General features: G+C 41.9%; 2 protein-coding genes across 2 annotated transcripts; one reads left to right on the top strand and one right to left on the bottom strand.

Annotated features, from left to right (window-relative positions):
- Positions 1-62: 62 nt before the first annotated feature.
- Positions 63-18,660, top strand: Tfb4 (transcription factor B4). The gene is made up of 12 exons (XM_084598278.1): positions 63-255; positions 416-486; positions 885-991; positions 1,081-1,205; positions 6,822-6,884; positions 8,394-8,452; positions 8,688-8,762; positions 11,088-11,141; positions 15,595-15,663; positions 16,628-16,763; positions 17,511-17,547; positions 18,495-18,660. The coding sequence occupies exons 1-12, from the start codon at positions 246-248 to the stop codon at positions 18,568-18,570; spliced, it is 882 nt and encodes a 293-aa protein (XP_084454404.1). The 5' UTR covers positions 63-245; the 3' UTR covers positions 18,571-18,660.
- Positions 18,661-19,223: 563 nt separating this feature from the next.
- Positions 19,224-21,872, bottom strand: Vkor (Vitamin-K epoxide reductase). The gene is made up of 3 exons (XM_084598277.1): positions 21,569-21,872; positions 21,312-21,421; positions 19,224-20,528 (listed from the first exon to the last, which is right to left on the bottom strand). Exons 1-3 carry the CDS (start codon positions 21,754-21,756, stop codon positions 20,317-20,319), a joined length of 510 nt encoding a protein of 169 aa, XP_084454403.1. The 5' UTR covers positions 21,757-21,872; the 3' UTR covers positions 19,224-20,316.
- Positions 21,873-23,982: the final 2,110 nt, after the last annotated feature.

The raw sequence follows: 23,982 nt of genomic DNA, 5'->3' as shown, positions 1-23,982 counted from the left end.
TAATTACTTGGTTGTGTCACTAGCGCCACTAGCACCACATTATAATGTTGCGCTTGTTAACATGCCCGACCATTCGCCGGTACTGCTGCCAGGTCGCGCCGCGCGGAATTAGCTTTGTCTGCTGTATGAGCGAACCGAAAACGTCTTATTTAGGTTACATTGCTGTTTAGGTTAATGAAGTACAGTGACTTTGATTATTTTCAGTTTCTTAAGCGCACAACCGCAGGAAACTTACATTTGTTAATATGCCTTGTGGTACAGTATATTTTACGTGCTCTTTCCAAACTTCATTGATAGGAACTTGCATCTAACCCAAACATTTTTTTTTTGTTTGATTTTTTGTTTGTTTGCGGTACAGTCCATGTGACAAATGATTATAATGTAGTTCTTGTTCCCGTGATTTGCTTTGAAACAGAGGACGAAGGGAGCCTGTTGGTAACCATTATTGACACGAACCCGTGCGCTAGTTTACTCCAGAATGAAGAGGTAAGTGTCTGCCTTGTTCATCGCAGACTGATCCTAATAACAATTTCATGCGACCTCTCGGGGTCAGTGTTGTGTAGAAATAATAGTTGGCGCTAAGGTTTTATGGCTAAGCTGTATTTTGACACTCGAAGCTGCACACTTTGTTGTCAAACGTATACTGCCACAGAGTGCTTCAGAAATAAAGCAAGTCTGTGTGCCCTCGGCGCAGCCCCAGGTTACCTTACCTTGCTTATAATCATTGATTATTAATCGTAGGCATGAGATTGGATTGACTGCACTGTATCGCCCCCCCCCCCCCCCCCTTCTTTATTTTTCCCCTTCTTTATTTTTCTTTATATCTTTGCGCATCACGCTGTGCTGAACACTCTACGCGAAGCATTATTGGTTGGTTATTCCAGGGCATCGTATCAAGATTTCTCGACGCGGCTACCGTGTTTTGCAACTCGCATTTGATGCTGAATCCGTGCAACAAACTGGCGGTCATCGCCTGTCACTCTCACAAAAGGTATTGCTGTTTACAGAAAGCGAAACCTGTTCGCCACTTTGTTGCGGGCAGCTTTGATTTTTCTCACCCTGCGTCTGTTTGAATTTCAGCATGTTTCTTTATCCAAGAGCTCAACCCTCTGCCCAGGAGAACTACTCGGTGGACGGACAGTACGAACTTTTCAGCGAAGTTAAAAACGCTGTCAAGGAAGGCGTTAAGGAGCTTGTGTTATCGGGTAAGTTATCGCGTGACAGTAAGACGTTGCATGTTCCACGAATTTGGGGATGGAGATTAAAGGTGACGTCACTAAGGAAATCGTGTAGAGAATTGTCTCAGCTATTTATTTCAAGATAGAAGATTACGCTGCATATTCATGCCTTTGAACACACTGTTCTGGGCTGTTTCCTTTGAGAATACTCAGCACATGGTCATGCTTTTATCGTCAATAACAATGCCAATCCAGTATTTTATTCCAGTATTTTAAATTGGTTGAGAAACCACGATCCCGGCATTAATAGTGTCACCTCACAACAGAATAAGCAAAAGTTATTACAAACTGGGTGTTGTAAAGTGGTGAGCAGCTTTGTCTAGAGTGCGCCGACGGCGCTCTGTGGAGCTAGTTAGCAACATCTAAGGTTAGGCTCTGGGTTTGAGCTATGTGTCCCTTGCGCACATGGTAAATCAGAGGGATGCCTGCTCATCGCTTCCTTGTTCATCCCTTGCCTTGAGAGTACCTTTCGTGCCTCTAGGGTCGCACTGCCTGCATTTGTGAGGATCTGACTGTCGCCAGAGCGTCGTGATGCCGCTGTGTTTCTCGAGTGTAACGAGACGGCCAGGCAAGCAAGCACGACTGATAGTGGATTAACACGCGTTCCTGCATACGCACCATTCGCCGCCTATACTTTATCATGGAGGAAATCAAGTTCCTAGAGCTGTATGCATGCCAAATGCTGTGTTCCTTATAGCTGATAACCCGGTCCAAAAATACGCCATCAAACAATATGCCTGCAACGCGTTGTGCATGGTCGTAACCTTATACGGACAGGACGAAAACAGGCGCCAAACAACCCACTCGACCCAATTCTTGCACCCTTAGCCTGGTGTTAGTTTAAAAAGCGCGATCATCCGCTATCACTTGCAATTGCTTTTGAACTGAGCGATCACCCGATATCAAATTGCACTGTCTTGCCTGCCCACTTCGTGACTCGTGCAAAACGCATTGGTTTTCCGGCTGCTGCATATCATAAGCGCGGCTGGGCGGAAATGAGGCCGAGAACCCACGAGCAAACACTGATTTATTTTGGCCGCGCATGCGCACTGGATGTATAACTCGAACCCAGGGCCTAATGTTAGCACTCCGTGGAACGCCGTTGGCACACTCTAGACAAGGCTGCTCACCACTGTACATCAAATGAAAGCACTAGTAGAGATGCCACTGGAGCCTTTACTCCAGAAATTTACCTTACTCTAGGGCCATTCACGCCACCTGAAAACATAAAGCTTTCCATCATATGCGACTCCAGACATTTGTGGAAGCCTTCACCTCAAAACCATGGTTTCTGCTCTGCTGTGGACATCTTTTGATGCAGTGCACTCTTCGTGGGCTGCATGCTTACACCTCCATCTGTAGTTAGTGGGCAGTAGTAGTTGGATTTGTCATCTCACAGGAGAGACTGTGGCTAAGCTCAGTGATTACAGATTTGCATTTTTTTACGCAACGGTATTAAAGGCCCTGTTCTTTTAGGCAAAATTAGTTGCCGGCATTGTCAGTGTTGTGAGCAGAAAATCATGAGCCTGCCTCTAGCAGGTTACAGTTGGCAGGTCACATGGACGGATAATGATTGGTTGGTAAGGTCGGCAGGGGCTGCCAACTCAGGTAGCTCATTTGAGACGGGACTTTGAGACAGGATTATACTTGGGAACTTGGATCCTTGCCAGGCACACTACTGTTGTGCCATGCAGACACCTTTGTATGCCATGGTTAAAGCGGGGTCTTACATAATGTGGTATCCTACAATCTCATGCTAATAAGTATGTGTGAGATGGTGGAGGAACAAATTAAGGTAGTGGTTCTCAGCAATGGACGTGTTAGGGAGCAATCTTGCGCCGACTCCTGCCACAGTTCACTGAGCAGGTCATGGAATTGGGATTGAGTCAAACTGGCCTCTAAAAACTCACTCTTGATAAGCCAGCGCGCCGTGGCCTTCAGAAGTTGTGGAGAAGAAGCAATGCATCGGTGTCCGATATTACTAGAACCAGTTTCAGTTTGAAAACTCTCCACCTCTGCTGTACATCTGTGGCGCTGGGCTGCTTTCCGGAGTAGGTGATGCGGCAGTTGAAACAGGCTCCTGGCAGATGCTGTATAGCAGCAGCGAAAGCTGGTGCGTGATGGGGCGAAGTGGGTGAATGGAAACATCTTCAAGGTAATAATTCATCAGATACAATAATGCGAATGTCGATTTTTACTTTGCAGTGTTGCAACTGTGGTAGCTACAAAAAGATTATAGAAATTTGGAGCAAAAGCATGCAAGCAACAATTCTGAAGTTGTAGCAGCAGCACACGGGATGTTTGATTGCTTCGGGCAGCGATGATTTTCACAAATAGAGAAGACAATACTTCTTGGATATATTCTGCTTGATTGGTGCGAACAGACGTACAGGTGATTTTGAACAATTTGCTATATTTATAGCCCTTTAAATTGAAACAGGTTTTCTACAGTATGTTGTTCAAAAACTTCGAAAGCAAGCTTTACAATTCAACAACATTATCCTGCAATAATTTGTAATGCATGAATTTTTGAGCGAATCAGTGCTTGAGCGACCCATGCTGAAAACTGTGCCAGGCTGCTGTTGTGTTCTAATTCTTTGTCTCATTTATTGTGTAAATAATTGTATGAAGTCGTTTTCTTTGCTAATATTCTCAACCCTCGTTTCCGATCAGTTCGTTTCTGCTTCAACCCTGTGGCAAAGCTACCCGTGAATCACAAACATTCACACGAGCAGAAAGACAGTGTTAAGTTGAGGAAATGGGGAGCAACGTGACTGGTTTGCAATTGCATGCTGCCAGTGTACACATGCTGACTGGTCCCGACACTGCCAGCACGCATGGAAAGCAGCCCGCCGCCACCTAGTATTTTGCATCAACTGGCGTCCCTAAAGCGAGTGTTACACCATGCGCAGTCAGCATGCACACTAACGCCGCGCGGAACCAGCACATGTTAACGGACTGCGAATCATGCTATGTTATAGCTCCCTAATATGTGTCGCATAATGTAATAAAAACAAGCCGAGGGACAAACTTTAGCTCCAAAATTGTGGGGGGGATGGAGGAAGGGTGAATGGACACACGAGGCGGCATTGTATAGCCTTATAATTTGCAGTAACCTAGATAGAAGGGTTGAGCTATTTAAAAGGTAGCTGAAAACCCATTACAATGAAAGCATCCCAGGAAGCAGACATAATTTTGCCATTGGTTTCTCTCCACAAATGAACAGAAAGAAGCACAGGACGTTGCGTGCACAAAGGAAACTGAATGAGACGCTTGTAAATCTGTCCCGTGTATTTGCACACTCGAGCAATACACACTGCTTTCTCTTTGCAGTCTCAAGCCCACAATGATCGTGTTTCTCTCAGGGTTGTTCATAGCCCTACACTCAGAAATGCAGAAAATATTGGTGGTGTTCAGCACATTTAAACCTAGTTCATAGAGTGTAAGCTATTTTGTATGGTATGGCAATGACTAAGCAATGATGTAACTAACTATTCATCGATGTATCACATGGTTCACTCATTAAACTTTACATGCTCATTTATACTTAACCATTACTTAATTATCTTGTCATTAACTGTTAACTATATTATATATACCCACACTCAACAAACTGTACAGTGATTTATACATATAACACACTTGGCTTAGACGACTGCTACAGATATTTCGCCTTTACCAGGCTGAAAGCAGGGTATGCATTTGATTTCCAAATTTGCACCCTTGGAGCTGTAGAGTGTAAGTACTAAAATATATGTGTGCACAAAAAAAAATGTGCATTACAAAAAAAAGTGTGCACACACCTGCACACGTGCAGTGCCTCATTGTTCAGGATAGCACATGATGTCAGGCAAGTTGATGCTGTAAACAGATGAGCACGACAACTTAAAGAGTGATGTAAGCGAAAACAATAATGGACGAGCGCACTGTGTACGTCTTTTCTTGTTTTTCCTCTTCAAGTTATCGTGCTAAGTTCTCCCCACTGTGCACAGACTTATTTCAGAATTTTCTAAAAGTAAGGGGCCCTGTTGGTGCACACAAGGCCCGTCAGCGCGCTTTAAGCATCCGTTGACTGTCTCGTGAAGAGAGGCCTTGAGACATGAAGGCAACTTCTCTTGCATGGCTAGAATGCAGACATGCGCATGCTATCAAAATGAACTCATAGACAGAGATAATAAAGTTGTTTCCTATTCTTTTCGTGTCATCACAGGTGCAGTGGCAACTTTGCACAACAAGTTGATTCCATTAATTATCTCAACTTGGTGAACAATAAGAAGGAAACAAAGGAAGCAAAAGAAATACAAGAATCACACTAATCCCAAAAGCCACTAGATTCCACAACAAGCGAAGTCAACGCTTCGAACTGCTGCACGCGCTGCTGAAACACATGCAGCAGGTGTGCTGAAGCCTGGTTCCACTGCAGTGCCACTCGCTACTCGCGACGCTCCAGAGTTTTTAAACTGAAGCTGGTTCTAGTATTGTCGGAGTCTGTATGCATGCTGCTAGAGGGGATTCGACTCTTCCCAACACCGCGCCACACGTTCGTCGGACATTCAGACACTTTGCTTTGCCGGCATGTTGTACAGTGCAGCCAGAGCTCAAGTTTCATCGATGTCGCATCAACAAACGTCGCATATAGACGCTTTCTTCATCTCTCTCATATGCATCCTCCATTTCCACACCCCTCTCGCATTTCCTTCACTTTGAGCAACTAAAATCTGCTTTGAACCTTCGTGCTTTTAGCCCTGCAAAATTGTGTCTAGCCAGGCCAGAGCTATCGCACGTTTCTTTTTGTTGTGTGGACATGGGTTTCGCGGGCCCCGAATATCACTTTGTGGACCCCCAGTTGAGAAACACTGAATTAAAGGATTAGTGATCAAGTGAGTAGCAGAGGGTATGTACATAAATGAGGATCTGCAAAGGAAGCCACAGACAGGAGTCATCCACGCTGTCGTGTCATACATTTAAAAGCAGAGCTTAAGTATCCTCTAAATTTTTTTGTCACAGCGGTGCTTGTACATTAGTGCTGTTATAGTGGGTATTCAGGTATGTTAACACATGCATAGTTATAGTAGGGCAGCAACAGCATGCTAATTTAATAGTTTTGAGCCTCGCCCTTGGCTTCTTCTCTGTTCAAATGTTGTTGTTTTCTGCTTTTGGGTTTCCTTATACTGTGTTAATTATAACTAATTAATATTTTCATTGCGACGTCATATGCTGTTTTTTTTTCTCTTCGAGGTTTTTCCTATTTTAGATGTAACCTCCCCTGCCCCACCCCCATGCATGTAATACCTACAGCCGTGATGGCCTTTAGGTGTATTTTGTATAAATAAATAAATAAAAGTATAACATAACATGATGAGTGTCTGAGTATTGATATTTTGCTGTTCCTTACTATGGCATCTTGGACAGCGTGTAGCTAAATTTTAGCATGGGGTTCTATGTTTCAGTTGCTATAGCAAAGAGATGTATGTTGCTTCTTTGATTATGCTGCAATTAAACAGATCAATGCCTATATGTGCTTTATACTGTGCATGTATTGCTCTGCATTATGCCTTTTTTGTCTCTCTTTTTTATTTTCAGATGAAAATGAATCTCGTGTCTCAGAAACATTGTTGACAGGTGGGCTCAGCCTTGCCCTTTGTCGTATCCTTTTCAGAATTTTATTACTGCTGCTTTTGGTTGATAGAACCAAAAGGCTTTTGCTGCTTTTCAACTGCTTATGATACTTCTGTATATAACACAGTGAGGTAGCTGCGGACACTGCATGGAATGATCACATCAATGGTATCGCATCAATGGGGGCACAGCCATCTTATCAGAAAAGATATCTGCATCATTCGCATGCAAATTGGCACTGGGCTGGAGTCTAAAATCGCGGAACTTGGTGGTGTTCAGCACTGCAAGTCCAGCGCACATCAGAAGCACTCTTGTCCTAATTATTTTCTTTAGTCTAGAGATTAATGTTTTGCATTATACAAGTGTATCCTACTGCTTGTTTAACTTTATTAAGGTTTTCTCTTTATGATGGTCCCAACACTGCAGTCGCCAAGGCTGAGGTTCCTATATTATGGAATCACTTGGAAAATGGTTGGATAGCAAATAGTTGTCCCTTAATCAGCACCGGCACTCTTCATAATGGCTTGTTCCGATCTGTCCTTATAACAGGTGTGTCGGCAAATTCTTTAAAAAAATTCTAAAATAGCGAATTGAAGTAGACAAAAAATATATATGCAGGAACAAACTCTCAGCCATGGTAGATGTACTCAATTTTTCTAATTACATTGTTAATCAGTTAAAACTTTTTCATTGAACTTTAAATTTACAGTTTGGTGGTTAGTGCCACTGGTTAGTTTGAATCTGTGGACAAGTGTAGGCTGTATCAATTTCTGATATGAAGAAAAACTGATTTTTTAAAGCACTGCAGTACAAGGAAGCATGGCACTTTCTTTTTTCACACAGAACCAAAACTGAGTGCATGAAAGGGACAGGAAACTCGATGGAAAGAGCATGTCTGCTGATGACGCTATGCAGTGACTGTGGCGCTGAATTTGAACTGCCTGCTCTACTGTTCTGTGCCAGGCACTTTCTTTCACTCCACACTCTAAAAAATAGGGACCACACAGTTGTTTTCTTGACAGTTGTTTTCCTTACACTAACTGGCAAAGTAAACCAGTGTTAGTAACTTGGCACAATATAGCCTGCAGTGTGAATATGGTGCTGTAGTAACTGCAACACATCATCAGAAGACGTGCTGTTTCCAGCAAGCTTTTAGTGCATTTAATGTACCCAGTTTTTGTTCTTTGTGGAAAATAGTGTTGGATTTCATCATGCTGCAGGGTTTTAGACGTTTTTCTATGTTTCAAACACTGGTACAGCATCATGTTGCCCATGGCTTTGAACTTCCCACTGACACTAACCACCCAGCTGCGTTAATTAAAATGTTGATTAGGAGCTACGTAATTAGAAGAGCAAAATACATCTGCTATGTTATTGTTTTTTTTTTTCAGCTCCCAATATCTTCTGAAATTTTTTTAAGTGTTCGGTGAGACATCCGTTGCATCACACTTTGGGGAAGTTTTTCGGCCTTTAAAAAAAGACTCTGATAGCATACTTGTATGGTTGCAACCTCTCCTTAACTTGCAAATGCCCCAGACATTAACCGGGTAGAGAAAGAGACAGCAGGCCAGAAAAAGATTGCATCTAGGATACTGGTAAGTGTTATTGCGAAATCAATACTATGCCAGGTCTAACCGCTCATTGCTGCGTGCCGTGTCTGTGTTCTGTGTCCTTATTTAAACAGAAGAAGAAGACGACGATGACCCGCAGCTAATGCTTTCACTCCATATTCAGTTCAGCGTTGAACCCTCCTCATTTTTTGTTGTCATTTTTTCTTTTACCTGTATAACTAATTAACTAGTAATTACAAAATTTTTGCCTCCCTTACAGGTGCTGTCTGCATCTGGCGAGAGTGCATCGCAGTACCTCAACTTTATGAACGTCTTCTTCACTGCACAGAAAAAGGTTGTTTATTGCTACTCTCAGTTTCACCCGGCTTATGATGCTTACTGACTCTCTCGGACAAAATTTCTTGGGCTGATATGCTGATGTGTATACTTGGAGGCAGCTTTCTGTTGCTATGCAGCCAAGGCTAAGGGGCAAGGTTTTTCTCATAATGTTTACTGCACTAAGTAGTTCAGGCATATCTGGCCACTGTTAGGTTTCAGCTTTGACTTTATGTCAAATTCGCAGTCTTTGAGCTGCCACTTGTGTAGAACTGTCTTTCTTTACAGCACTGAAGGCCTTTGGAAACAAATTCGTGATTACGAGTGCATTGTCAAAACAAGCACATTGTGAAAGCATAGATAAACTGGCTAGGGAATGCAGCAGACGCGGCCTGTGTACACTTCGCGGAACGCCCAACAGCGCAGCGCAGCTTATTGTACTACAGTAGCACCCCTTTATAGTAAAGTCACTTGGACTACAAAAATTTTTACTGGCACTGACATGGCCCTGAAGATGCTGTCTAATAATTGAATGCCTACTTAGTGAACACATCTCGTTACTGTTATGAAAAAAAGCACTCTAAAATACCTTCCGTCTTTCTTTTATTGGCTCTTTGTGCAATTTTATGATTATTATTTTATTCAGTTATAAGATTTATTTGTTTACATCTTGTAGAAGTACCGGCCTTCTTAGCATGAATGCAGCATGGCTACAATACAACTGAGTTTGATTTCATGTGAAAACCAAGGCCTTGCATGTTTATGTTGTCGTCTTCCATTATATTTGTCACTTAAGAGGCAGTAGTTGAGAATGCGCGACACAGTCAGGCTGGCTCGTGCTTCGCGCTACACGGTGCTGCGGATGTTCGCCTGTTTCTCCCTTATCTACTTCTCACAGCACTTTTACTCCATTTTACTTTCGAAATGGACCATGTCACCTTCTTTCCACGTTCGTAGCCAGCCTTCCTATATTTATTCTTTTTCCCCTGCGTGCCGCATGCTTTTCCTCACTTCTCCTCCAAACTATGTAAAGTTGGCTTCTCCTCAGAGCTGGTACTGGTGGTAAAGCCTGTTAAAAAAATATAGTTTCTTATTTATTTATTATTTTTTTTTTTTTAAAAAGAAAATTTACCTCGCGATAAGTAGCACGAGTGCGGCGATACCATTTTTTGGGAAGTCGCCACGGCCTTGCATACTTTACTAAAGCCATTTTTTTTTACATCAAAAATCACTTTACTGTAACGACGCGGAATATAAATGTACGGCCATTTATTGAAAATGAACTGAAATATCAGTTTCAGTTTACTTTATCAGAGTTTTTACTAATCTCTGAGTTTACTATAAGTGGGATTCTACTGTAGTGTTAAAATGCTCTGTATTAATGTTGTACTAGTTAACATTGCAGTATAACATTTATATATTAATGTTGCCAATAATTTTGTAATGGAGTAATAATATTCCAAAGCACAATCAGCAAAATTTTTGGAGGGACTATATAGTCTGCAGCACAGTGATCTGGTGTGTTTCAGCTTTGTAGCGCTGGCTGCATAACCACAGAAAGTTGTCCCAGAGCATAGCTAGCTTGTGAAAATTACGAAAATGATGTGCTTTTCGAAAATATCTTTTTTAATCACTGACAAGTGGTATTGCCACATTTCAGCAATGATGTTTACCCAAATGTGAGGGCAAAATTAGGTGTACAATGATGTAAAATGCAGAGAAAACAAAACAAAATACAGCCTGTTCTGTGCTGATTACTGTATTTGTGTGCATAAATAAGTGTTTAACCAAAAGAATTTGCAGAGTTTATTTGGAAGGTGCATTTATTGCACAAGATAATTCTTATCAAAAATTTGCATTTTGACAAACAAGATTATGCAGGTGTATCCATTGTGTAATAAGTACAGAACCTCTTCATGGTCAGGTATGCAAATGAAAAGATTAAGTATCAGGATCATGCAAACACAAAATATTAGAGGGCTTTTTTGTTTTAGTTTTGGAAAATGTTTGATATTTTCTTTTTTTTGTCTTCAACCTTGTTAACCTCATTTTAAAGCTCTTGTATCTTCCAGTGAAGAGAAAGGTGCATTGGGGGGGTGCCTTTAGTGATTTTCATTTTATTGATTCAATAGTGTTAGCAGTCATTTAGCTTGGTTATGTAGCGGTCACTGAATTGTCTACACTTCCATTGTACCAAATGCTTCAGAAGATGCTGTCACGCACATAAAAGTTGTTTACAAAGGCTGTTGTGGTTTTTCCTACCTTAACTGCATAATGTTTGAAAATGGCTAAGAATGAAATAAGTGTGATTTGAGCTCTCTTTCCTAATGAGTGTTACTTTCAGAATGTCATCATCGACGCCTGTGTTCTTGAAAAGGACTCTGGGCTGCTGCAGCAGGTGAGATTTTTGGCTGTACCCTAGAGGTATGCACGGGCTCAGGCCGCCCTGAACGCTTGTACCTGGCCTGCCCCTTCGGCCAGGCTTGGGCTACTCAAAAGCCCTCTCCCCGGCCAGGGTGCATTTTTCTCTGGCAGGCTGGGCAGGGCCGAACACATAGATTCCGAGTACACAAAACTTTTGCGATACCAAGAATATGGCAACGGTGTGCTAGGCATCTGGAATGTACAGAATTAAGTGTGTTCCTACCTCCTCCCCCACATGAGTATGTTCCAGTTCGTTCCTGATGTCGATTCGCCTTTCCACTACGCACCTTCATCGTGACCCCGCCGGGGTGGCGCAGTGGTTACGGCGCGACTACTGTTCCCGAGGACGCGGGATCGAATCTCGGCCTCGGCGGCAGCTTTTCGATGGAGGCGAAAAGCAAGGCGCCCGTGTGCTGTGCGATGTCAGTGCACGTTAAAGAACCCCAGGTGGTCGAAATTTCCAGAGTCCTCCACTACGGCGTCTCTCATAGCCTGAGTTGCTTTGGGACGTTAAACGCACAAACCAAACCAAACCTTCACCATGAACAGATCTTTGCTAGCCGTCAAAGGCCAAGCTGAAGGACGGTTATGGGCTGTCGAGTTTCGACTTTCCTGTCTATACCTCTTTTGTCACACCGGCGCAGGTCCTTAAGCACCTGTTTCGAGATTGATGCCATGCTGTCACCTCTCACAAATCTCTTATTTAGGTTCGCTCCTTACCTTGACATAGCCTCGGTGGAAGCGGGACAGCTCAAAGCATCGGCTGTGCTTGAGTTTCCTCTTGTTTTTTGGCACAGGCAACACCGCGGCGGGGCTTTGTCATCTCTGTGAAAGGCACATGGTGAATGAGACAAGCTTACTGAGGTTCTTGGTCACAGGATCAACCCCTTGCCTCAGAGTTCGAGCCTGTGTGCATTTAGAGAAGGAAGGAAGCCATGTACCCAAAGCCTACTGTGCTTGCTATGAAAGTACTAGTAGCATGAAAGTACAAGTTAGAGCAACAAAACATCAGCGCAGGGATTTACGATTGATGAGCGCCCCATATGCCTCAGTCCTTTATCACTGTGTAATTTCTTTTTGCATAATAACTTAGAATGATAATTCTCTAATGCACTTTGTCATTTCTCATCCTAAATTGGAGAATGCCACACTTCAAGATCTTAAAGCACTCTCTATCCTGAAATTATTTCTTTCCATATCGTTCCTTCGGCTGAAATTATAGCGAGCTGGGCCTGGGCCTTAAGTCTGAGTACAGAGCTGGATTGGGCCAGGCTCGGGGTGTTAGTGTCGGGCAGGGTGAGGCTCGAGTTCAAAATATAGGTCCGCACACACCTCTAGTGTGCCCTACAGTGTTTGTGTACCATGTGCCAGCATGTGATAGAGAGACTTAGGAGCTAGTTTCACCCTGAAATTGCTACAGCTGGTATATACAAGAGGTTATCAAAGGGTTTTACGACTTGCATGTAAAAAAAACTACTAGGGCTTTGAAAAGAGGTATATTTCCACATAACCTAGCGTAATACTAATGCACTTCTTCCATATTCCTGAAGACTTCCAATACCTCAAAAAGAAAAAAAAAAAACTATCCTTTGTTATTAGGCCACACCTCTGTGGCAGTTTGAAGTTAGTGCATGTCGTTAAACCTCATTCTTTTGGTAGTTTCTTTAGATTTGGAGGTAAAAAGTCATTGGGACTCAGACTGGAAAGTAAAGGAGGGCGGCTGAGCTCTTCAAAAGTCCTTTGTAGAATGGCGGCCTCGGCAGCACGAGACCTGTGTACCGGGACATTGTCATGCACGAGAAGGATGCGCCTTGTCTCTAATTCTTGTCATTTCTCCACAATGGCATCATGAAGTTTTTGGGCACTGTTTTCATGGTATTCCCCTTTTGTTGTCCTGGTTTTTCCTTATAATCAATAAGCAGGGTCTCCATTGCATCCCAAAAACTGTCACCCTTCTTTCCTTGAGCTTTAGGGCAAATTTTTTCAGTGATGAGAACACTGAATGATTCCGCCGCATAGATTTCTGTTTTTTTTTCTCGGTCGCGCTGGTAAAACCCCCTCTCATCCACTCATAAGGCACAGAAAATAAATCCTAGATTGCTTGGAATGGTGGCGCATACCTGCCAACTCTTTAGAATGTTTCGTAAAAGGTACAAAGTTGAATCCGTCTTCTAATTTTAGAGATCTTGCTTTAAATTTTACAGATAATTTTATTCGCAAACATTTTGTTTTAAATTCTGTTAAAACCACACCACTGCTGGTGTCACTTTTCACAGCCCCAAGGGAGGTATAGTATGCATCATCTGTGGAATCGTCAAAAGCCGCTGCGACCTCTTTCCTGTTACCATACAAGCTGCCTTTGCTGCATCTTTGGTTGCATGTTAGGCCTGTCATATTAGCATCACTTTCTTGTTTGTGTGACCAGCTGCCACTCCCAACGCAGTTTGATAACATTTTCAAAGCTTCAATCACTACTCTCAAGTGTTTTTGAAACTGTACACGTCAGAATTCGTGCTTCGGGACAACTTCGGTTCCTGCGTCACATGTACCTGGGATGTGAACATTTCACTTAGCGGCAGGGCTGACATCAAGGTCAACATTGGTTCGTAAAACGGCAGGGATATATGCTAGGCTTGGAGAAACAGCCATGCATGGCATGATTTGTACGAAGTGACAGCGACATAAATGTGATTCGTTCAACACACCTCTTTATGGCACTCTAAGGCGAAATCCTTACTTGTCTCATTAGCAATGGAACCCGGCGTTGCTGTCCACAAGTCTGGAAAATTCGACATGACGTTGTCGAGACAGTCACGTGATCGCAATAGTCCATTCGACAGCTAATGAGTGTGTGCAGTGTACTGACAATCAAAAACTTTGGATTATATTAGTTTAATGGTGGATAACGTTGGGAGGTAGATTATGGTGGACAACTTACGTTACGGATAGATTGCTCTGGATTATAGGATTTGGGATCTATTCGCTGGATGACAGTTTGTTCAAAGTGAACACTGTTGGACTAAGTTGGATTAGTTTAGATTTAGATAAAGTATATTGGATTGCATATATCAAGGGTAAATTCTGGCAGATTGCGGTGGAATAAAAGTAGTCAATGCATTCCTTTTCATAGTTTGAAAGTACTAGTCCTCAGTACTCTTCTTAATTTTAGTGCAACACGACATCCGCATAGTATTGGTGATCACACTGTAGCCATTATCTGTGAAATGTACTTCAAGTACAGTGAGGGAATTAAGATGTAATTAGTTCAGGAAATGGCCAGCAAAACAAGGCTTTTTTGCTAGATGCCTTGCTACAATGGGCATTTCTGATCCTTCAAGAGAGGGTTTGCAGTAAGACTATGCAGATTTAGCCCACCCTTCAGATATACTATGTGAGCAAGACTAGGGGAGTCTAAAGCTGCCTTCTTTGCGTTAGGACAATCTAAGGAGAAGTGGAACATCACAGGATCACAAACCTGATTCTGGAAGAGGTGAAGTGCTGGAATACACCTCTTGGACGCCTGGTGGCTATGTCAAGCAAAATCAGTGACAAAATAAATTGCAGTATAGTGGCAGTATTGTGGCATTTTGCTCATCAGTCGCGAACAGAAGTGCTGAATTTCAGTGCTAAAAAAAGGTACCGGATGTTTTGTACATCAGGAGGATGATAGGTTATAGCAAATAGACGCAAATGCATCAATTTTTATTTTTTTTTCATATGAACAAATTAAGAATGAGCACATCACCCACGCTACCTTTGAGCGGCAAAAAACGCTAGTCGCCATCGCAGTCCAGTGCATTTCTTGGCAGGCCGCCAATTTCATTACATTGAGGTACGTCATATTGAGGTTCGACTGTAGTAGCACTGAAGTCAAGGCTGTGGGTGGTCTAATGAACTACAACTTCTTTTTTCATATTGTGAGGATATTTCCAATGTAATTTGAGACTGCTACAGCTAAAGGAGTTTTACGTAACTAATTAAAATATTTTTTTCCCCATTTTGTTTTCAATAAAGTGAAACAGATTAACAAATTTTATTTTTTTTTTCGGAAAGGAAAAACGGTGTTTTCAGATGTGCTGTACAGCGTTATAGTCCCAAGATTTCTACCATAAGATTTCTGCATGCTGGTAGAAAATGCGTGTCATTTCTGGCCTCGAAGATGTGCTTGATGTGTTAAGCGTTAATAAAAATACAAGTGATATACTGTGTTGTTTGAGCAAGAACTATTGTGAAATTTTTGTTCTAGCTTAGTTCATTTTGATCATAAATATGAGCAACATGGACTTGTTTCTACAATAATATAGCCAAGCAGTCTTCAGATATACATCTATTTGGGCAACCTATGGGTTTTACAGAAAATGCTCACTCCTTTACCATGCACACAGGCACGAGATTTATGCTTTGGATTATGTTCTTTTTCTTTTTAGGGATGTGACATTACCGGTGGGAAATACATGAAGGTTCCAAACCATGCAGGCCTACTTCAATATCTGCTTGTAAGTTCTATATGAATGTCCTGTGACTTCAAGAGCAAATTTTCCTGAGGGCGACTGATAAAACATCTCCTAGTTTGTCTTCCATCTTATGTCCGCAGGCTATGCAGCTGTGCCGTTCTTTTTGCCTGTGCAAATAACCATTAAAGTTAGTCATTTCATGACATCATGCCACACAATTTATATGAGCAATGCAGCATTTGCTGTATTATATTAACTGGATGTTGAATTGCACTGTCAAACACACAAAAGTTAAGCTTGTGTCCAGGTATTTCTCCATTTTAATGAACAAACTGAATTCACTACACTAGCGGCATTAGCCAATCAACTCGTGTACCACGGTTTTTCATTTAACATTTGTGACGTGACCTGCACATGACACAGGGCACCACATCCACCCATGCTAGAAAATTTCAGTTAGCCATTTTTTTGTTTCAGAATTATTTTGCTCATTAAGTCAATATTTATTTGTGACAACTAGGAGAGGGGACTCTTAAAGGGGCCCTGCAACATTAGTCAATAAAGTTACGGTATGCCAGGGATCCCCCTTCACTAATATCTTCCAGCAAGAATGTTTGGAGGAAAATTTTTTGACCGACTGTAGAAGTTTGCATAGCAAACATGGCATATGCAACAAAAGCTGAAGGCAAGGGACAATCAATTTGATTTATTTTATACCAGTGAATTGCAAATCAAGCGGAGCATTGCGAATGATGGCATCATGCCAAGCTTGAAACAGGCATTTCAATGCAAAATATAACCGGCTAAGTGGTGTTGTGAACGAAGGTGCTATGTACAAATGACTAGTCTGTTTACTGTGTTGTCGCCCATAGATTATTTGTAAACAGGCTATAATTACTATCAGCTCTGTCTCTTGCACATGTGACCATCACAATTCACATTGTTGATACCTGAAGGACATAGAAAAGAGCTTTTCAGTTCACCATCTGCGTTTCTTTCCTGGCAGTGGCTGTTCCTTCCGGACAAGGCATCTAGGGATTACCTGGTTTTTCCACCTCCTGTGCATGTTGATTACAGGGCAGCCTGCTTTTGTCACAGGAATCTCATCGAGATTGGCTACGTGTGCTCAGTATGCCTGTCCAGTAAGTATGAATTCGTTGTGCGCTCCGTGAAGTTTGGAAGTCTCGTACTTTAAAATGTAGTACTGCGGAAGATTACAAAAGAGTCCATTGTTACACGTACCACTAAATTGTCGTTTACAGTCACAGCATGACAGTAGAGTTAAATCTACAGCATGGGCTTCTTGAGGTTTTATTGCGGAATGAAGAGCACAAAATAGATATGAGAACAGGTTTGCAATGCTATGTGTTGTTTGCTGTCCTGTGAAGAAAAGTGTTATCAGATGCACCCCTCTTACTGAAAAGAAAGTATGAACCCGAGATTCTTCTGCATAAGCTTTCAGAATTGTTCATTCAGTGCATCAGTTTTATGAAGAACAAAGCACTTTAAAGAGGGATTACGAGTTCATGGGTAGAAAGGCAAAGGGGGCAGCCTGTGGTTGATTGTCCTATCCCACTACTCAATTGATTTTGAGAACGGTAAAAAAATTTAGTTCAGTTTAATATTGTCTAAGAATATTTTAGTGCAGTCTTTGTTTTAGTTCACAAATATACATCAGTCAATACAGGTTGTAAAAATGGCAATTAGTAGTATTAATCACTAGCTTTGGCCTGTTCCATGCGTGCCATGTTTGCTATGTAAGTAGTTTTAATAGACAGCATAAAAATGATTCTTGTTTACCCAGTACAACATTCAGCTTTGCAGGACATGAACAGAACTGGCCCGAGATAAAATATTTCAGTATTCATGACACTACTATTTCTTTTCAGTTTTTTGTGCATTCAGCCCCATCTGCTCTACATGCCAGTAAGTATGCTTTATTTCCCGTAAAGCCTGTTGTACGCTTCATCCATGTTAGCTGTGAAAAGTGTTGTGAAAGGCGTTCAGAATCGGGGCATGAAAAACATTTTATTGGCAGTCTATGTTACAGAACATTTATCTTGCATTTGCAGGGTTTCTTAATAGGTGTGGTAATAGAGATAGGTGCTTGTTGGCTGTTAGGCTCATGCTGTAGTGAAATGCAAAATGCAACTTTCAAGTCTGTCTGTCACCATCTGTCGTGTGCATATAAAACCAGCGGTGTGGGAGTTTCAGGATGCGTTATGCCATGACGTCACTGGCCACTGCCAGTCGGAAAAGCAAAGCATACGTGAAGCTTGAGCAAAAGATTGCCGCGCTGGCGTAGGTAATGTGAACGTGCGACAGCGTCCTAGTTTGCAAATGCTGGGTGATGATGATGCCGATGGTGACATCTGGCAACGGCTTTGAGTACTAGGCGCTGTGCTCACTCTTTGCTCACATAGAGAAAAATGATCCTTTTGCGTCCGTTTGCTATCACCCATTATCCTCCTGATGTACAAAAAAACATCCAGTGCCCTTAGCACTTTTATTGCTAGGATTTCTTGCTTGAATTCGTAATTTAGAAGTTCCTATCTACTAGCGGTGTTGCACGAACCTGTTACTTTATTTGGGCAGCTAAAACACGGGAACCTCGACGTAACAAAATTCGTGATTTAATGAAATTTTCAGCTGCAATTAAGGCTTCGTTATTTCGATGTTCAGCTATATCCTGCTATAATTGTGTGTGTTGATTAAACCGATTTCAACCGATATAATTTTGCACAGTTGTCTGCATCTATTTTTCCTAGGCATAAAAGCATTTTTCTTTTGCTGACAGGGGTTGCTCCCTTGTGCATTTTTTTTAGGTAGTGTATCCATCGGCATGGCGTTTGAATTCATCATTTTTGTTGCAGAACTGCCTTCAAGTTTACTGGTCCTCTTCCTCCTCTGCTCAAGAGTAAAAAGAAGAAACAGAAGCTAGGAATTTAGTTGCAGGGACATGGTTGAAAAGAATTTAAAGCAGCATTACTTGGAAATACAATACCACTAAGACCACGAATAAATCATTTGCTTGCATCATTTGCTTGCAACATCTGCTTGCTTACTTTTTCGAACTAGTGTGTATATTGAAAATGCACAACAGGATTTAAACTATGAGCAGCAAGCCATCAACAAGGTACCAGATGAAGCGACTCTGCATAAAAGGAGCTTCAACAAGAACTCTTAGAAAGTTAGGGCTAAAAGTGCTCCACATGAAAATGAAATGCCCTTGTGCAAAATGTACACTTCAATTATGGTAGAAGATCAGTTATAAAATTTCCTCAGCATACAAAAATCATCCTGGGTTATGCAAGTTGCTTAATTTTGTAAATTATTAGCAAATATATTAAAGGCTGAAATGGCATAATAGTTTTGTCAGCCAATGTCGGTGAAATAGTACCTGTTGTTTAAAGTGAATATTATGAGCTGAAATATTACTGAAATCTATCACTTTGTGCTGTTTAAAAAACAGACTGTAGCTACATGAACAAGGCTTCAATCCTCCTGTCCGTACAAGAAACTTTCCTATTATTGGACAACCTGACATTTCCAGTACTATTGTAAAAAAATAATGTATCTGCAAAAACAAAAATAGGCAAAAATCTGAGGAGACCTTTATTTGGACTTAAGTGCAGGTACACAAGTCTCCTCACAACATTCAGGTCACAGGATGTATGAACACACATTTTAAAATAGACAGTAAATATACATCTCTGAATAAAAATTACAAAAATATTGAACATAGTGTTGTACTAGCCAATAATGGGCTTGATGCCTTACGGCCACATTAATATCTGGAAGGAAAAAGCCTTGTGCAAATCGCAAGCCATGCACATCCTTATGACAGCAGAAGGGAGCTGGAACTCCACTGCTAATCATGATCTGTTCCGAAGAGCGATGTTAGAGCACGGTGCAAGATATTTTCAAATACCACACCAAGCAGCACATCACATACTTTATGTCTTGCGACGATGCAACTTTGTTGACAAGAACACACTCGATGCAGTAGGACACACCTCTTGTACTGAACACACAAACATGACGGTAGACAATGACTGCTCACTGACTTAGACCCTGTATGGTACACTAATGTGACCGAAAGCAGGAGAAACTTTCTTGATCAGCTGTCATTTCCATTTTTTCACAGCAATGACACGGACGCATCGGAGATTAACAGATTGTATGTAGCTAGACGCTATGCAAAAGCATTGCCTATCAAGGTTTATATTCCAGGTTGTTCTCCAAAATGAACAGCGGAATTGTGTTTGCCATGCGCAGTGCACACCCAGTCTAGAAGGAAGAAATAAGGTTAACATTTGTGTACAACACTGAACCACTGTAGCTTTTTCTGTCACCCAGCACTGCGTTGCGCATACAACAGAACCAGAAAGTAGCTTTGACCTTAGAATATGCAAATGATGTCCATGGAGAGCATTTGAATCATGACTTTGTGGCCAGAAAACTGGAATAAGACACAGGTTTCTTGCGCACCTTATGGTTGCATGCATTGCAAAATACGCGGATCTGATATGACACCAATACATAGAATTGTACACCAAGTATGCTCCAAAGCAAGCACAGCAATTCTCTGCCAGAAGTGTAATTGCACATGTTTGTGCTGCTGTTCTAGTTGGCTTTTGTCAAGCATGGGAATGAGCCAGCTGTAAATAGACGTGCAATTTGCTTGTCAGAAAATTAAGCTTTCTTCTTTGTTTTATCGACGTCCACCTTTTGCCGACATATGCTGCCAGCCAGAAGCAGTGCGTTGCATACATATGTTGTAACACAAACCACACACAGGTCGTACAGAATAAAGTAGAGGATGTATGCTAGGTAGACTGATGTGATGTTTGACAGCACGCACAGAGCAAAATGCACTTGATCCCAGCATTTTCCATCAGGCATGCCTGCAAAAATGAAAAAGCTTATTTTGCTGCAAATGATACCCTGAATGCCACAAGCCTGGCATATTCTGTCACAGTGCTCGCAAGAACTTTCATGGCATATATTACAAATTATGAATTCCTTATATCTGCAGTCTTGAAGTCACAGCACAAACTACTGCTGAGCTTTCTTTGAAAGAGACTGAACACGTCTAGTCCAGAAGGCAAAACGTGCTTGCACTATGCAATAAAACTAAGCAATCTAATAATTCTAGTCTTGCAATACAAGCGGTCGACGAGTTTTAAGTTCGACTTGTCATGGTCACTGCACTGGTTAGTAAAATATTCGATCACTATGAAAAAATGAGCAGAAAGAGCGAGAATCCATAAACACATTTCGGTTCATCATCAACCACCTAATTGCGCCTAGTATATACTCGCTGCAGGACAAAGGCCTCTTCCATATCTTTCTACTTAATCCCATCCTGTGTCAACTGCGGCTTATCCTTACAAACTTTTTATCTGATCCGGACACTTAACTTTCTGCTGTCCCATGCTACTCTTGCCTTATCTTTGTATACACTGCGTTACTCGGTTATACTGCCTTCACAGTACATGCTTTGCCCATGCCCATTTCTTCCAGATTTCGACTGTGACGTCATTAACACGCAAATGTTCCAGCTGACCCAACCTGCTCGCTTCTATAGTCTGTTAAACGTTGGACCCGTAACTCGCTGCGTTGCCCTCAATTTCAGGTGAATACTGGTAATATAAAGCCGTTTTCTTCAGGGATACTGGTATACTTACCGCATATGAAAACGATGCAGTAGAATATAATTCCATAAACGCTGTTTGGCTGAACAAGTATGGAATCGGCACTTACGAAACGTTGAAAAAGACCCAATCCTTTGCCGTACCTGAGATTGAAAATAATAGATGTTTCAACGTCAAAACAAATTTTCGTTTATCACAATAACTGCACTGCGCATATTGTCATTTGGCAAGACGATTATGGAGAATGAGGAAGGAGGTCGTGCTACGGCGACACGTTTCCGCATACGTACCTTGAATTGAAAGCTTTCGTGCAGCTGACGCGGGCACTGATATCGCACATTGGGGCGTACTTGGGATCATGCTCCGCGCGGGTTTCGACAACGTATGCGTAGACCGAAACCAGAACGCCTAAGGAACAAATAACAGCGTTGAACAGCTTGAGGCGACGTCGCCTCGCAGAAGAGTTAGCGGGCAACATTCTCAATTAAGGAAAAAAGCGAAGACAGCCTTGGAGGCTGGTAGATATGCGTCTACACGTGATGCCAAGACGCAGATCGCGTCAAACCAGTCGAGCAGCGGTACGCGTACAACAACAACCAGTGCCTCCTGTATTTTTCTGGTACAACATAAGTACGATACGCAATGTAGACCATCTAAAGAACAAAATGTGGGCCGCTTTGGTATGGTAGCCAGAACCATCTAGCGTTGAAAACTTGAAACATAAAGCGTGGTGTGGTCATAACGTGGTACAGAACACTGTATAACGTGGTTATGGTATGGTCCCTAGAAAAAACTTACGTGGTAGTTGAGAGTGATTTAGACATGGTGGAAATAAAAATTAGAGGAGGGGCCCTTACGTCACATTTTGAGAAACTGGAAAGAAGCCATCGTTACTTTTCCCCGCCGCGCGCGTTTCAAATCCAGCTCAGAAGGCGTAGAGAGGCTGGCGCGATCGGCGCTTGGCTTCTCGCCCGGTGATTTGTATTTATGCACGAAAAGCTATAATCAATAAATATTTGTGCGAGACAGTCGGCTGCTTTCAGTTGTTGCATTAGAATGCGTCGTCTTCGCGTTGTCCTCGCTCTCAATTGTGAAGCAGTCGAGTCTTGACCATCTTGACCATGTCCGTCGCTTCTGATTTCTTTTGCCTGCGACGTCATTTCCGTGAAATTTTTCTCGCTGGGCGTCTTTTTGACTGCAGTTTTTGCATTTCGAATCGTTTTCATCTCCAGTCTGTCTCAGATGATTTGGGAATGCGCTGATTCCCCAGGCGCCGGCTTAAACATAGATAGTTGAGAAGCCTGGGAAGCTTGGCTGCGGAGCGGAGATCCCGCCATCCAGTCATCCGACTGGCGGCTGGGGCCGTGAAGAAACAATGTAACTTCACTTTTCCTTAGTCCGCGGGGTAATTCCTGTTCCTGACCCGCGCCTCCGGCCTGCGGGTAGAAAGCCGGGGAATAGCAGGCTCCGCCTCAATAAAGTTTTCATACATACATACATACATACATACATACATACATACATACATACATACATACATACATACATACATACATACATACATACATACATACATACATACATACATACATACATACATACATACATACATACATACATACATACATGCATGCATGCATGCATGCATGCATGCATACATGCATACATACATACATACATACATACATACATACATACATACATACATACATACATACATACATACATACATACATACATACATACATACATACATACATACATACATACATACATACATACATACATACATACATACATACATACATACATACATACATACATACATACATACATACATACATACATACATCTCGCAGGCCGTTGCAAAGGCAGGGCCTCTCCTGAGCTTTCCTTTTTCTGTGGGTTAATATTTGTAGAAGTCATGGAAATCAAGGAGGTAGCCGCAACGGCGACGCCCTTAGTGTCAGAATTATCTTGGAGTAAAGAGAGCGTATGCAGAGGGTGGAGGCTTTAATAGTTGTCTGTACTTTAGCCTGAGAAGTAACGAACAAGTGGACCTATTATCAGATTTGCGCTAACACTAAATTTACACTTCAAAGCAACGTATGGGGGCTGTATTAATTAAGTAGTAGTATGTGGTTTAAAAATAAGCCCATAGGAAGGAAGCTTTTTTTTTTTTTTTGACAGCCACACGGAGGCACCTGATCGAGCTGCAACGTCAGAAATAAAATGGCAGTGAGCAGGGCTTAAAGTCGGGAGTCTCGATGGATCTGAGACCCCTCTCTACTATTCTCTAGTATTGACAATGGGTCTGTCTCAGACCATCCTCGCCAGGATTTTGTAGTAGGAACCTGAAGAGGGCAATCATTTTTATTTTCCTTCGATTTGTTCTGCTTAGTGGCGGTCGAAAAATTTCTTCTCCATCATTTCGTAATTTTTTGTGTGATTTTCAGTTAAATCATTGAATGTTTTTTTTTTGTTAAATCCGAGACAGAAAAGTAAATAGTCGACAGCGTTACACATAGGCTGCAAAGGGGTACCCGTGCCTTCACAACACGAATAAGTCGAGAGCTTTAGCTTCAAGGCTATGCAACAATTCACAATCAGAAAGAAAAGGCAAAATCCCCATCTGTAATCTTCCCGAGTGAAGGAGACTTCTAATATCCACATATCTACAAAATGGGTTTAAATAATTTTGTAT

This window comes from Amblyomma maculatum, chromosome 3 (genome assembly GCF_055883805.1).
Source record: "Amblyomma maculatum isolate TAMU_Amacu chromosome 3, ASM5588380v1, whole genome shotgun sequence".
In the NCBI taxonomy this organism is placed as follows: Eukaryota; Metazoa; Arthropoda; class Arachnida; order Ixodida; family Ixodidae; genus Amblyomma; species Amblyomma maculatum.
This window is presented reverse-complemented; position numbering and strand designations above follow the sequence as displayed.